Source organism: Pollicipes pollicipes, unplaced genomic scaffold (assembly GCF_011947565.3).
Source record: "Pollicipes pollicipes isolate AB1234 unplaced genomic scaffold, Ppol_2.1 Scaffold_6686;HRSCAF=7923_pilon_pilon_pilon, whole genome shotgun sequence".
NCBI classification, from domain to species: Eukaryota; Metazoa; Arthropoda; class Thecostraca; order Pollicipedomorpha; family Pollicipedidae; genus Pollicipes; species Pollicipes pollicipes.
This window is the reverse complement of record NW_023596921.1, coordinates 31,578,054-31,591,975: the sequence shown is the minus strand read 5'-3', so window position 1 is coordinate 31,591,975 and position 13,922 is coordinate 31,578,054. Positions and strand designations below refer to the sequence as shown.

The 13,922-nt window shown below is 56.4% G+C and overlaps 2 protein-coding genes across 2 annotated transcripts in view; both read right to left on the bottom strand.

Moving 5' to 3' along the window:
* Positions 1–860: 860 nt before the first annotated feature.
* On the bottom strand, positions 861–6,312 carry LOC119108182 (tyrosine-protein phosphatase 99A-like). The gene is made up of 5 exons (XM_037231759.1): positions 6,250–6,312; positions 2,062–2,180; positions 1,447–1,590; positions 952–1,119; positions 861–878 (listed from the first exon to the last, which is right to left on the bottom strand). The coding sequence occupies exons 2-5, from the start codon at positions 2,167–2,169 to the stop codon at positions 861–863; spliced, it is 438 nt and encodes a 145-aa protein (XP_037087654.1). The 5' UTR covers positions 2,170–2,180; positions 6,250–6,312.
* A 662-nt stretch (positions 6,313–6,974) lies between these two features.
* Positions 6,975–13,922, bottom strand: part of LOC119108180 (tyrosine-protein phosphatase 99A) — a 78,822-nt gene continuing 71,874 nt past the window's right edge. The window contains exons 15-18 of the mRNA XM_037231757.1: positions 13,008–13,136; positions 10,264–10,427; positions 8,774–8,880; positions 6,975–7,078 (exon numbers count right to left, since the gene is read on the bottom strand). Of these exons, the coding sequence (XP_037087652.1) occupies positions 6,975–7,078; positions 8,774–8,880; positions 10,264–10,427; positions 13,008–13,136 (504 nt within the window). The remainder of the gene's footprint in view (positions 7,079–8,773; positions 8,881–10,263; positions 10,428–13,007; positions 13,137–13,922) is intronic.

The following is a 13,922-nucleotide window of genomic DNA, read 5'->3' as shown; positions in this document are numbered from 1 at the left end:
AAGCTTCGTTCGGACGCTCGGTTTCAAGCCCGAATACCGGCCAGTTATACACAGGAGCGATGCGGTACAGTCCACCCAGATAATCACGGCACCTTGTTCGAGCTCAAAACGGACCACGAGTCCTCTATATGAATGCGGATCCATCTAAGCCCATGGTAAGTACGCAGCTACAGCGGCCATGGCGTTGCATGCAGTGAACCAGAACACATGAACGCACACCTGGTGGAAGGTTTTCCTACCATGGTTTTCCAGATGCCTGGGCGCCTCTGGTGATACAGTTTGGCGTAGGTGAATATATCGAAACACCCCTCGTGCTGCAGCTGCCGGAGTACTGAGCTGAGCAGGCAGAAGCTGGCCCCTCCGTGCCGCCGTACCTGAGCACGGAACGCGCTCGTGTCACAGCGTGGGCCACCAAAGCCAGTCACGGCCGGCGGCCCAGGCAATGTCAGTCTCGGCCGCCGGCATCTTCTCCACTGAGGTGCTTCTTCCAGCATCTCGACATGGGAGGGCAAATCGCTTAAACATCCGCACACTCCTCGGGTAAGCCAGCAGAATGCTGACAGTCAGGGGTGAAGCATTGTGTCTTTAGTAATAGCCCTCTCCGGCCCAAACAATGCAGGTCTTCGAAACTTCAACGAATCTACGTAAAAAACATTGCCAAAAGAGCAACATAGCTCGAGGCCGCATTAACTCCGACATATCCCACCTCAACTCCTTCGCAGCTCAGCCACTGGTGGCCACCATATTCCAGGACGCCCAGTGTTGCACCTCGTCCTCATAATTACTCAACGACCAAAACGACCGTAGATGTCGCGCTTCACAGCCGGTAGGAACAGCACCGCTGGCAGCATTCATGCGCATCACTCGCACACCAGGTGCTGGGTTGTAACCGCCACCGGCCAGCCGGGCGCATGAGAGCCCGGTCACCGCTGGGCTGTGGCCGCCACCGACCAGCAGGGCGCCTGAGAGCCCGGTCACCTGTCGATGACCAGCAGCGGCGTGCGCCGGTCTCCCTGGAATCTCGGTGACGCCCAGCACGCCCTCGACCACCGAGTCGGTGGAGCACTCCTCCGGCCACAGTGGCAGGTGAACTATGCGCACGGTCACGTCATCCATGCCCTGAAACGGCGCCAGCGAGCTCCAGTCCACGACACGCACATCAGGCTGGCACACCTTGGCAGCATCAGAGCCCCGCACGCACCGGCCCGGCGAAATGGCAGGGACAACCGCTCACTCTGTGGCGTCACTGACACCACGACACGCCGCCGTCAGAGCACGAGGGAAGGTGTGAGGCACCAGCCCCGACAGCGCGACAACGGAAGGTCACGGCAGATACTACATATGCTGCGACATAGCGCAGTGAGTACGCCTTGTTTCCAACCCCCAATGCTCGTGGCTGCGACGTCTGAAGCGTTTATACGGTCTCGTGGGACCAGCGCCACTTACCTCTGTCGACTCCATGAGGAAGGAGCGGATGATCCACGAGGACTTATAGGTGGCGCTGCAGTCAGCACTCTCCGACATGTACCGAATTACAAAGCTCCGACCGTAAAGTTCTTCTTCCTCCAGCGGCCAGAAGACCCCGAAGTCCTGGCGGAGGAAGAGCTTAGTTGGCCTCTGAGCAACGTGATTAGCAACTGAAGTCATGACGCAACTTAATAAGCGCGTAGTTTTATGCACAGGATAAACCCATAGCTGACATGGCATCTCATCCTTCATTTTGGATCAAAGCATCTAAAACTCGAAGAACTTAACATGAATCTTTAATACGAACGCGTTTATTTGTCCGGACATTCACTGTCTTACAGATATCACGTATGACTAATGCTTCTTAAGTATCACTTAAGGGTGCCTGAGTCCCAAGATTTTGCCCTGAAGATTCCGAAATGTGACGAAATATTGTTGACTAGTCCTGTACGTGAGACATCCCCCTAAGTTGGTGGGTCGTGGCCAGTGAGGAGGGATTGTGCTTACGCTCACGCTTTCTTATAACCGACACAGTCCCAGCGGCGGTAAGAACGGGCTACGCTACGCCCGAGATGCGCTGGCAGCTGGACCGACCTCGGGGGACAGACAGGTGACCGTGGTCACCCTGTGGTCCCACACCATCTGCCAGAAGTCCAGCACCGTGTTGGGCAGCGGGTGCTGGGTCAGAATGTACTCTTGCATCAGCCGGTAGCCTGCAAGCAGCAAGTACGCAATGAGTGGGCGCGGTCAACACCGGCTAAACGATGACCGAGACCAGCACACAGCGCGCACAGAGGTCAAGGCAGTCTGACGCTAAGAGAAGAGAAGCGCTGGGCGATCAGCGTCGCCGCCGGAGCTCAGCACATATATACGAGAGGGTAGCGGGACTGATATCAATGCCCACGAGCCTCACAAGGCGGCATGTCTTCCTAGTAGCCTCGGTGCACAACACTGCAAAAATTGATTACTCTTGCTTAAATTGATTGATTAAATTGATGTTACTCTTGCTTAAAATGATTGATTAAATTACTTAAATTGATAAGGCCAACGGAGGCGTGACGTCAATACTATTTCGGCCACTAAGTCCGTCCCAGTGGCTCAGTTGGTTAGAGCGCCTGCCTTCCAATCCACCCACCCGTGGCGGGGTGGGTTCGAGTCGCTTTAGGGCGCTCGCTGCCCTTGACAGGTATGGCCTGTGGCCGGTGGCAGTGGGTCGCGCTGAGGTCAGTTGACGTCAGAGGGCAGTACGGACCGTGCCGACAGTGCGGCGCGTAAAGCTTTCGCCACCAAAGTCTGCCGTTGACATGGAATTGCGCGATCGGGTAGTAGGGGTCAGAGCTCACACAAGCACTGCTTAGCGTGAGCTCTGATCCCAGAGATCCATCCATTCAAAGGGTTCGGATCAAATCTTAAAAAACTAACGGGAGGATGCCTCTTGCAACCATAAATACTCTGTAATCATCCGTAACGTTATTTTTATTCGTAATCGCCTTATAAATGACACTAAGCTCCAATACCACGTAGCGAATGCTCACCCTAATGAACATTTATGTATTAGATTCTCAGTGATCTACCACGTCCTGACGGCAATGGGATCAACAAGATCATGCGGTGGACTGGATCGCACAAAAATAAAAGTCAATTTAGCAACAGCGTCCTAAGGGAACCCTTTCTTGTCTTTGTCGTTGCCTTCCTGTCACGTGTATTTCTTGCCGTGGTGCTTCCCCTGCTCCTGAGTTCGATTAACTGATACAATTTCAGGGCGAGTTGAGTGGCATCTCCCCTGCCACGCCTGTCCCCAAAGCGCCAATCGGCGCTGTCTGGTGCCGGGATCAGGCTCTGTGACAGCCAGATCAGTCCTCTCGAGGCGGGCGCGCGTACCCCCCTACAGGAGCCGTTGTCTGGTACCGGGATCAGGCTCTGCGCCAGCCAGATCGGTCCTCTGGCGGTGACACCCGCACTCCTACGGGACCAGGGCTCTGTCCCAGCCAGACCGGTCCTCTGGCGGTGACAAAAGCCCGGCAACTCCTACGGGGACCAGGCTCTGTCCCAGCCAGACCGGTCCTCTGGCGGTGACACCCGCACTCCTACGGGGACCAGGCTCTGTCCCAGCCAACCGGTTCCTCTGGCGTTGACACACCCGCACTCCTACGGTGACCAGGCCCTGTCCCAGCCAGACCGGTCCTCTGGCGGTGACCCCGCACTCCTACGGGGACCAAAGGCTCTGTCCCAGCCAGACCGGTCCTCATGGGGCGTGACACCGACTCCTACGGGGACCATGCTCTGTCCCAGCCAGACCGGTCCTCTGGCGGTGACACCCGCACTCCTACGGGGGACAGCTCGGTCCCAGCCAACCGGTCCTCTGGGCGGTGACCCCGCACTCCTACGGGGACCAGGCTCTGTCCCAGCCAGGACCCGGTCCTCTGGCGGTGACACCCGCACTCCTACGGGGACCAGCTCTGTCCCAGCCAGACCGGTCCTCTGGCGGTGACACCCGCACTCCTACGGGGACCAGGCTCTGTCCCAGCCAGACCGGTCCTCTGGCGTGACACCCGCACTCCCTCCTACGGGGACCAGGCCTGTCCCAGCCAGACCGGTCCTCTGGCGTGCCACCCCCACCCATACGGAAGCCGCATGCTCATGTGTACAACCCGCCCCGCCGGGCCTAGCCCGATCAATAGAGCGTGACCGTGCCGCGGCCGCTCATCTCAGATGTGCGCCGCGCCACCGCCAGATGACAGAAAAACAAAGCTCGCCGCTACGGACCGCAGCCACTCAGGGCCCCCCGGGGACCGGCGGCTGCGGCGCGACTTTTAATTGACCTACAGGACCGCCGGCCCGGCGGCGCGGAGCGGCGCGGCGGACCGACCGCCGGGCCGCCGGCGCTCCGTCACAACACCGGCGGCTGAGCGTCGGCCCCGACGGACTTCCGACGGCGAGCCGACCCGGCAGCTGGCTGTTGGGAGGATACACTCGCGGATTTCGTAAAGACAAACGAATTCCTCGCTTTCGGATGAGCTTGAGTGGAAAATGTGCTCAGCCATCCGTAGCTCAGCAGCCACGAAGCGTAAACGTGAGGAACAACACCAATCCTGGTACAGATGACCCGCTTAGGAGCTATATCAATGCGGCCCGCGAGATGTACGCGTCACCAATGACGAACTACGACACCTATTGAGCCAGAAAATTAAGAGTCGCGACCCAGTTGTGATTTGCGGCCGATCAATCGCGTATTTGTCAGCCGATCGCCAGACCAGTGGCTGGTGTTGATGATTTCAATGAATAACTATCTAATCACGTGCAGGATTATAGCGGGCATTACGAGATATGATATGAATGCGAGATATACATTGTGGTAATAAGATTTATGATATGCGTGACATACCATTGCTTGTACAATGTATAGTATACTATTACCATGTAACTGTTATTTGTGCTAAATAACTCGACATCGCTGATTCTTTATTGTTGACTTGCCCTCATTTTGAGTGTGTACTTTGCAGACCCATTGTAGATGCGTTTGTGCTTTTTAGTTTTCCGGCTCTATGAGGTCAAGGTTCTCATGTAGAGTAAACGACCTTCCATACACAAGGAGGTGCCGGTATATTAGCACTACAGTGTCGTTTTATATCTGCACCTCCTGGTACATTGCAGGCCGTTAACTCCACATACCAGCTTTGAACTCATTAATACCTGATGGCATTCACAAATTCGTAATATTGCGATTATGAATAACATTCACAATGCCATAGCTGTATAAAGTACTTTTATCTTTAAATGAATTAACATCATAGGCAAAATGGTGATCTGTGATGCCTCCGTGCCGCATTTTTGTTCGTTTGAATAACGCAAATTTGGATTGCCATGTTGCGGGCCTGGTTGATCTTGTTCATTGTTGCCACCGCTACATTCGACGGCGGTGGACAAATATAACGTTTGACTGATTAGCCGCCACTCAAGGCGATGGATTTTGTCATGCCGTAACGCGAGCCCAGTCCTATATCTGGACGTGGACCATGAGCCAGCAATAACCTACATTTGGCAAGAACAAAGCACTTTGAAACCACAGCTTCGTATTCTCAGAGTGCTGCAGCTAGAAACCAGAGCCGGACACATTGGCTGGCTCACGGACCCTGGGGCATTGCGCACTACCACCACTGAGTAATCCACAGCCTGCGATGCCTGTCGGCGCGGCAGCTTACTGAAGAGCCGACATGTGGCCTTGAAACCAACAATGGCCATCCCGGCGGTGAAGTCTGCGGCATTCAGCGGCTGAGCTCCCATGCATTGTCGGCAGCTCAATGACAGCCCTTTTGCAGAAGTGGTCCCGGGATTCTTGGGAGCGATATTTCTGGAATACATAAGCTCCGGCATCGCGGCGGCCATACATTCAGAGGGCTGTCCGACTATGAAGACGGCTCATCCTGTGATGGGTGGATGTGACCTTGGCGGGCCAAGGCCAATCGAGTGTACCGAAACAGCTCCTGTCTTGGAAATAATAAATCCCCCCTAGCGAGTGAGGTGGCACCCCCTGCGCATCATACTTTCCGAAACACGCGACCAACAGTAAAACCCAGACAACGACGCACACAATTAAGGCCCTCGTCGAAGGCCCTCGTCAGTTATTTCGCCAGCTACCAGACTGGCACGTTTGGTCGTCAGTTTGTAACTCGCCAGCTACCAGACTGGCATGCTTGGCCGTCATTGTAACTCGCCAGCTGCCAGACTGGCGTGTTTGACTGACCTGGGGCCGACGCTGCGTCTGAGTATGTGTTACGTCACCTGGCAGCCAGGATGCGTTGATGTAGTCGGCGCCCTCCAGACCCGAGTCGGGTCGCAGCCGCACCCGCGGACGTCTCCATCGGGATGTAGCTGAGGCTGCGGTTCTTGGCTTCGTTGCACGGCTTGGCCGCCGACACCACCATGTACTGGCGCGCCTCCAGGGCGATGGCGTGCTGCGCGACACGGACATCGGCGTCACAGGACGACACGCAGAGCTGTGACGCATGAAACGTGACGCTCGAAAGGTAGGCTGACGATGCAGAACGCGTATCCGATCGATTCATGATAACGGAGCGTCGCAGCTCCTGACAACGAAACGAACGACGGGACTAGGAGTGCAGAAATGAGGAGAGAGAGAGAGAGAGAGAGAGAGAGAGAGAGAGAGAGAGAGAGAGGAGAGAGAGAGAGAGAGAGAGGAGAGAGAGAGAGAGAGAGAGAGAGAGAGAGAGAGAGGAGAGAGAGAGAGAGAGAGAGAGAGAGAGAGAGAGAGAGAGAGAGAGAGAGATAGAGAGAGAGAGAGAGAGAGAGAGAGAGAGAGAGAGAGAGAGAGAGAGAGAGAGAGAGAGAGAGAGAGAGAGAGAGAGAGAGCCGGAGCCGGACCGGACAGCCGGACAGCCGGACAGCCGGACAGCCGGCTGAAGCTGACCTTGTACTGGTTCTCGGCGGCCGGATACGGGAAGCTGCCCCGGCAGCCGTCCTGCAGCTGCTCTATGTAGTGGTGGGCATCAGTTTCGAGGCACGAGCGTCTCTCCGGCCGTGACGCGCTCCAAAAGACAGTCGTGCAGGAACGAGTACTCGTCCACCGTGGTGAGCAGGTACGGACACTGGCCTGCCGCACGAAACAGCCGTGGACGGACGAGCACTGGACACGACGCGACAGCTAGAGGACACACGCAGCTGCTGCGGAGTGGTTATCGGGTGTACTACGTCACGGAGAAATGCACAGCACTCTATACTATTGACGTGAAGAAAGCTTCTAACACATCACGTATCAACCAGCATGTGACAATGAATTTTAAATCGGAAACATTTTTGGGGGTAAAATTGAGCAAGTGTCATTTGTTTGTGTTGTTATAATGTGTTGATGTTCTAGCGTATAAATCACATTTTCATGCTATCTGTCACATGAGATTATTGCGATGTCAGACATTTTCATCCACTGCTGGCAGGGTGTGGAGGTAAACATAACAACATTTTGATATGTAGTTTCGGGCCAAGGGCGTAGTTTTGTAAAATGAGCTGGGGTAGTTAGATGGGTTTGGGGCCTGAGCGGTGAAAAATTGCGCAACCTACCGATAAATATGCCAAAGACGGGTTTCTCCCCGGAGCAGACCCACCATTTTCTCAGAGTTGAGGGAAAGGTTGGAGCCCCAAATGAATAAGAAACTACGCTCCTGTTCATGATACCTAGGTTGATGACAAGGCTCATCAAATTGCTTGAAAAGACCCGTTTCACAGAAAACCCACCAGTTTTCTTGAACAAATATTGTGTACATCATTTGCGTGACATTCAATAACACGGCACGTGAACAAATTGCTGGTAACTATACTCACCAGCTTTGTGAAGCCGCATTGAAATTCGGTGAAGCGGCATGTGAATTATTCAGCAGCTTAGGTGCGCGTTATTGCGCCGCGATCCACGCAGGGCGTTCGGATCCGGGCCGCCCGTTCGGCATTCAATCACCATACATTACGCGCATTGCCGGCTCGATGCCGTGATAACAGTGCGCGCTCCGTGTCAGGAGCGCGGCCCCCTGAGGCGACGGGCGCGGTCGGCACCACTGCGCCTGCGCGGCGCGGGCGTTAGACGAGGTCACGACGGCGGTCAAGGAGGCGGAATGTCCACCCGGTTGCGGCGTTTTATGTCCGCTTGTCCTGGATACGCGCGTGTCAGGTGTCCGAATTTGTCCTGTTGGATTTTTCGCTCGGTATTTCTTGGGCATTACGTGTGTGTGGTCAAACAAGACGTCTGAGCTTAATCTAAAATTCGAAGCATGCGAAATGACGTTTTCCTTGCTCAGCTTCCGCACATCGACATCGTTTCGTTGATGATCATACATTCCGCACATATTCAGTAACCAACCTAAACAAATAAATGGCAAATGGGCTTTTTCATGATCTTCCCATCCTTAGATTGATGCTTTACTATTTGCCTCTAGATTGCTAGATTGCCCGCTAGATTGATGCCTCTCTAGCTTTACAGCAAGTGAGCTTAAGATCAGGCTAAAAGGAGCCTCAGGGTCAAAATGTAAAGATATCTAACACAATTCTGCATTCATGAGGCACGGCAATGATATTAGCGTATGCGAGCACTGCATATGAAGATCAAGCGACTAATTTTACCAATGCCCAAATATCATTCCGTGACGACATACGCCGCACCGGTGTACATTTTGATTTCTTCATCCAGGAGGCGTGCCGGCAATCTGCACACACATGTCCCCTCGTTTGTCTCAGCATGCAGGATGCGGCTGAGCCTCACGCCGTCCACCAGGTGGCGCGCGGAGCTCGCGCGCCAACTCACCGATAACGTGCTGCCAGTAGGAGTACACCCCCAGCTCCGCCCGGTACTTGAGCTGGGTGAGCAGGGAGACCAGCCCCACGTACAGTCCAGCGGCGCAGTACGAGGTGCTGCAGCACGACAGGACACAAGCCCAGCGGATCAGCACGCTTCCCTCAGGGGAACATTTGCATGCCACAGGAAGTGCTTTAAACTCCTGGGAGCTTCGAGGAAGCACTCTGAAGAAGGTATGGTATTGATCACTTGATATTCATCCGCACCGGTTAGGGATGGTGGGGGTCTCAGCTCGAGTTCAGTCTGCAAAAGTCTGTAATTGGCTAAAGTTTCAGACCAATTTAGAAGCGACATGACGGCGCTTCCGCTCGCGTATTGTCCTGTTCCAGTGACGCAAACATCCTATTTGTAATTCAGCTTTGCGTTGGAATCTCACGTTAACTTCTACTTTCTCTTTTAATGCAACGAGACACCTCCCAACAGCGCGGCTCTTCACTCCCCACCCATAAGGGCTTTCCACAGGTCAGCGATTGGACACGTGTTCTACAGCATAGCCCCTCCACACACGTAACACGTTCTGGACGGCCCACCACGCCCCGTGCCGGCATCGCAGCGAGCCCTTCAGAAGCAAACGGCCCTCATGTGCGGCCAATGTGCACTAGCCAGCGGGCGCATCTCTCGCCGCACCGCGCATCGCACGGCTGCCCAGGCGCACCTGAATCCCAATAAGCCGGCGGTAATACCGCTCTAACGAGTCTCGGCCGCCAAATGACAGGTCGCTGCTGCCAACGGGCCTCCATGCCCGATAAAGCGGCGCTATGGTCCCCCTGGGGGCTGGGGGCACCGCGCCAGTACCGCCGCGCCGCCCGAGAGAGCGGTCGCGTCGCTGGCCGCGCCGCTCTGGTCCACTGGCGCATAATGCGGCACCGGACGGCTGCGCTAATGAAGCGAAAATGGCGCGACGCCAGTGAAGAAACGCGAAGCCGCAAATATTGCTGTTGCGCCAGAAGTCGTGCTGAGCAGCGTATCAACCTGCGTTTGTTAGACAACACTGCGGCATCCTATCATGGACGATAACCGGGCTGATTAGACCAGAAGCTCGGCCACGGGACGATGGTTGTGGCAAGAGGGGTGAATGGATCTGGGTGGAATCGAAGTGTTTGATGCTTTTTCGCCATACGGCGCTTACAGCGTAACATTCAGTTCCGCCAGGGTTGGAGAAAACTTGCCTCCCATCCTGCCCCTTCTTCTGGAGTCCTTGAACCAAAACGCCTAGCTAGCAAATGTCCAAATGTCCAAAAGTCCAAATGTCGTAAACCATTTCACACAGTCAACGTTCGCAGCATTCACGACATAAGCACACTCGCATTTAGATGTCGGAAGGTGGTCGTGCGACACCAAAGCCATGTTGGTCCTGACATGAATTCACCGTCACTATAATTCGTCGTTCATACACTGACCAGACAGGCCGTTGCAGCATCCACGAGCTTGGCACTCACGCAGAGATGAAAAGAACAGGAGCGTTGGACGCGCTCTCATGCTGAAGCGTCCGCTGCACAAAGTCCAGTAGCGGCAGCGTGTCCTCGGGAAGGCCGAACTCTGGCCAGTATGTGTACTGGAAGAAGTTGACTCCCCTTTCCTTCTTGCTCCTGCTTGATTTACTCTGGAAACATGGCAGAAATAGCCTGTCGAACCCTAGGTTATCACCTAAGTGTCAAGTTCAGCACCCGTGCTGGCGAGAACGAGTGGTTTACAACTCAGCTCAATTCAACTTACGAGAACACTCGTCTTTTTAGTCGGCCTCTTTAGCCAGAGTAGCAACAACACCACATCCACCCGGCACCACTTGAGCCGAGGCCATTACACGGGGCGCATTTGGAGGCAGTTCCAGCGCACTGAGACGTAACGACGCGGCGGCGCGTCCGGAGCGGGCCGCCCGGCCGTCCCGGCGCCGTTCCGGAGCGCGTCAGCGCCGCCCATGAACTGGGCCAACCGCCGACCATGTGTTTGTCCGCCGGCGAGCCGCGCCGGCCACCGCCCCAATGGATCCCCGGGGCCGGACGAGCCGGGCCGGGCGGGCGCGCGCGTCCCCGGGCGCCGGCCAAAGTGGCGCAGGTCCGGCGCGACCGGCCGTGTACACAGGCCCCGGCGCGGCGCGACCTCGCTCCGCCGGGCCAGGGACGGGGACAGTGCGGCGTGGCAACAGCCAACCCGCCGACCGGCCGGCCGTCGGCCCGCCGGAGCTGCAGCGTCGTCCGATGTCGGCTAGGAGTGTGGATGACACGGTTTGTAGCAGATGCTGCACGTGGACCGTGTCGGTAGCAGGCGGGTGATTATGCCTCGTCTAAGGCGGCGTTGGGTTGCTGAGTCGGAGAGCCTTTTGTTTGTCCGCAGTGAGACTGATATGGCTGGCAAATCGGAGCAGATCGACAAAAAGGTGCCATTTCCCATACGGTGTTTTCCATTTCCCGAGTCCCCTCCGTGACATTACGCAACGCATTACCATATTTGCTGCCGCGGCGTATGAATAAGCAATGCGCCATTTTCACAACAATGGTCTGCATCTTTTATCACTGCTACGCCTGTGATAAAATACGCCGGGTGTTTGTCGTGTGTCCATTGTGCTCGTAAAATGCTGCATGACGGTAAGATGGCGTGACAGGCATCGGTATTTCACGTGCCTTGATTTGTGTGACCCCATTCAAATGTGCTTATGAGGGCCCGTGATATCAGACTTACACTCCATCCAAAGATGGAGAGTGCTGAGGAATGCTACCGTAGCGACACTGCCACATAGGTGATCTTCCAACGGAAAAATGGTGAAATTATGACTGTTTTCCCACGGCATATGCGTTGTGAATCGTACACATGCCATGCCGTATTCCCTACCCATGTTCCGTCGCGGTAATCCAGCGGCAAGAGACATCCCAAGTGGGCGCGACCGCTGCTAACACCATCTTCACACATTTACACGACACAACACTTTATCACGTATGCATGGGTGATTGGACCAGTGGGGCATCCCAGTCGCAGAATCGGCCCCGAGGCGGCCTCGGTCCCCGGCTCCCGACGATACTGCAGTCCATGGCCGTTGTGGCAGGTCAGCGCCGGAGTTAGACCAGCGGCAGATCAGCGGCAGACCAGCGGCAGACCAGCGGCAGACCAGCGGCAGACCAGCGGCAGACCAGCGCCAGACCAGCGGCAGACCAGCGGCAGACCAGCGGCAGACCGGCGGCAGACCAGCGGCGGACCAGCGCCAGACCAGCGCCAGACCAGCGGCCCCGGCCACTTCCAGCTGGGCGAGCCGAGCAGCGCACACCCTCCAGCCGGCTGTTCTGGCAGCCTGCGTCTTCGGCAGCCACCGCGCCGAGAGCCTGGTCCGCTCCCGGGGTCGTGGTCCCGTCAGGTCGGCCCGGTCCGGGGACCGTGGTTCCGTCAGGACGGCCTGGTCCGGGGACCGTGGTTCCGTCAGGACGGCCCGGTCCGGGGACCGTGGTTCCGTCAGGACGGCCCGGTCCGAGGACCGTGGTTCCGTCAGGACGGCCCGGTCCGGGGGCCGTGGTTCCGTCAGGACGGCCTGGTCCGGGGCCGTGGATCCGTCAAGACGGCCTGGTCCGGGGGCCGTGGTTCCGTCAGGACGGCCCGGTCCGCGGCGGCCGTGCGCGGCGCCCGGCGGCGGCCGTGCAGGCGATTGCAGAGTCTGTGTCACGACCCCCGCGGCCCTATACACCGATCGCTAATGCTCTGCACATGGCTGAATACCGCCGCATGCAATCATGACGTGCACTTTGCCGGCGTCGCGTGCCCGAAATGCATTACGAGGGCCGGGTGATCGTGAATCATTGCGTCCGATCGCCGGACCTGAATTCGATTAACCTCGAGACATGTCGCAGAATTCAGCGTGACCGGGGGCGGCTGATGTGCTTAAACGAGTGATGCCGGCGTGCTTGGGGTAGCGGCACGCCCTGCTGCCGGGCCGTTGTCACGCAATGTTTCCGAAATGTCGGAGTAGAGGTTTTGTGGAAGGCGCGAGCTCCAAGCGGCCCTGGCTGTTGTCCAAGGAACCAAATCCCTCCGGGTATTGAGACTACTTTTACGCCGGTAAAATTGCATTTTGCCGGTCCGGACTGAAATAAAATCGATGACTGGATTCATTGAGTGACTCTCCCGTAAGCCCCGACGCGGCAAATGGAAAACTTGGCCCGTTATAAAGTCCAGGAGCATGGCACCGCGGCAGGCGTACCTTTAGCTTTGATACGACCAGCTTCCGGACGCAGCAGGCGGCCAGCGGCAGCTCCTCGCGGTGTTCCACCTGAAGGTCGCCGAAAGGTCGTTGCGCCCCTCGCTCGGGCCAGAGCCGGCCGCCTTTCGGCTGCAACAGACGCCGCGCCGTCACTGGACGGAAGCGACGGGACGGACGAATGACAGGCGATGCAGGAGGACGTGTGCACGCCTCTGGCACGCACGCCTCTGCAAAACAACATCATGCGTGGTGCGATGTCGTGGGAGACTTTGACAAGGGTGGAGCTGCGTGAGACGCTTGTCTGGGAAGACGAGTTCACATGGAGCGCACGAGTAAGCTCCCTGTGCAGCATGATGCGCTATGTGAGCATGCATAATTTTATGCGCGCGCCACAGCCACTGATAACCCAACATCGTCCACTCCCAGTGAAATGAAGCAGTCAGCCTCACTGTGGGCGTCCGAGGTAAGTGGCACAGTATTTATGCCACCGACTGAGCCTAGCTTCAAAGGCATTGTATGTGGCCTAAAGGGATCGTGGCGAATTATTCAAATACCTGCGGCGGCTTTGATTTAAGTCGGCGGATAAGTGCGAAGCCCGCTACGCATCGGCAGCCAGCATAAACCTTCTTTACGATGCACCGAAGTGGTGACCGGCTTCATTCTGTGCTGGAAAACGGATCTCAGTGCTGGAGACACTTTTGAAAAGACTGAATGCCACCGCAAATTCCCAAGTCGGTGTTGATAACACATCGCCACAGTGCGAGGCGGCTTTTTGTCGTGACGGCTGCATCAGGACTAGCCGTCTAGCCTTTGTGTCTGGCCAGTTCCATCCCACCATGTTTTCCGCAGACAGGCTGCACTCAGTGACGTCTGGCTTTAAAAAGTGGTCCCAAATCCTCAGTGAGCGTATTCCTT

What these genes read in the sequence shown, in the direction of transcription:
- LOC119108182 (XM_037231759.1), bottom strand. Translation starts at nt 2,169, where the DNA reads ATGCAAGAGTACATTCTGACCCAGCACCCGCTGCCCAACACGGTGCTG. An exon ending in TCACCTGTCTGTCCCCCGAG is followed by an intron (nt 1,591 to 2,061) that starts GTCGGTCCAGCT and finishes TTCCTCCGCCAG; the next exon opens with GACTTCGGGGTCTTCTGGCC. An exon ending in TCCTCATGGAGTCGACAGAG is followed by an intron (nt 1,120 to 1,446) that starts GTAAGTGGCGCT and finishes GCGCCGTTTCAG; the next exon opens with GGCATGGATGACGTGACCGT.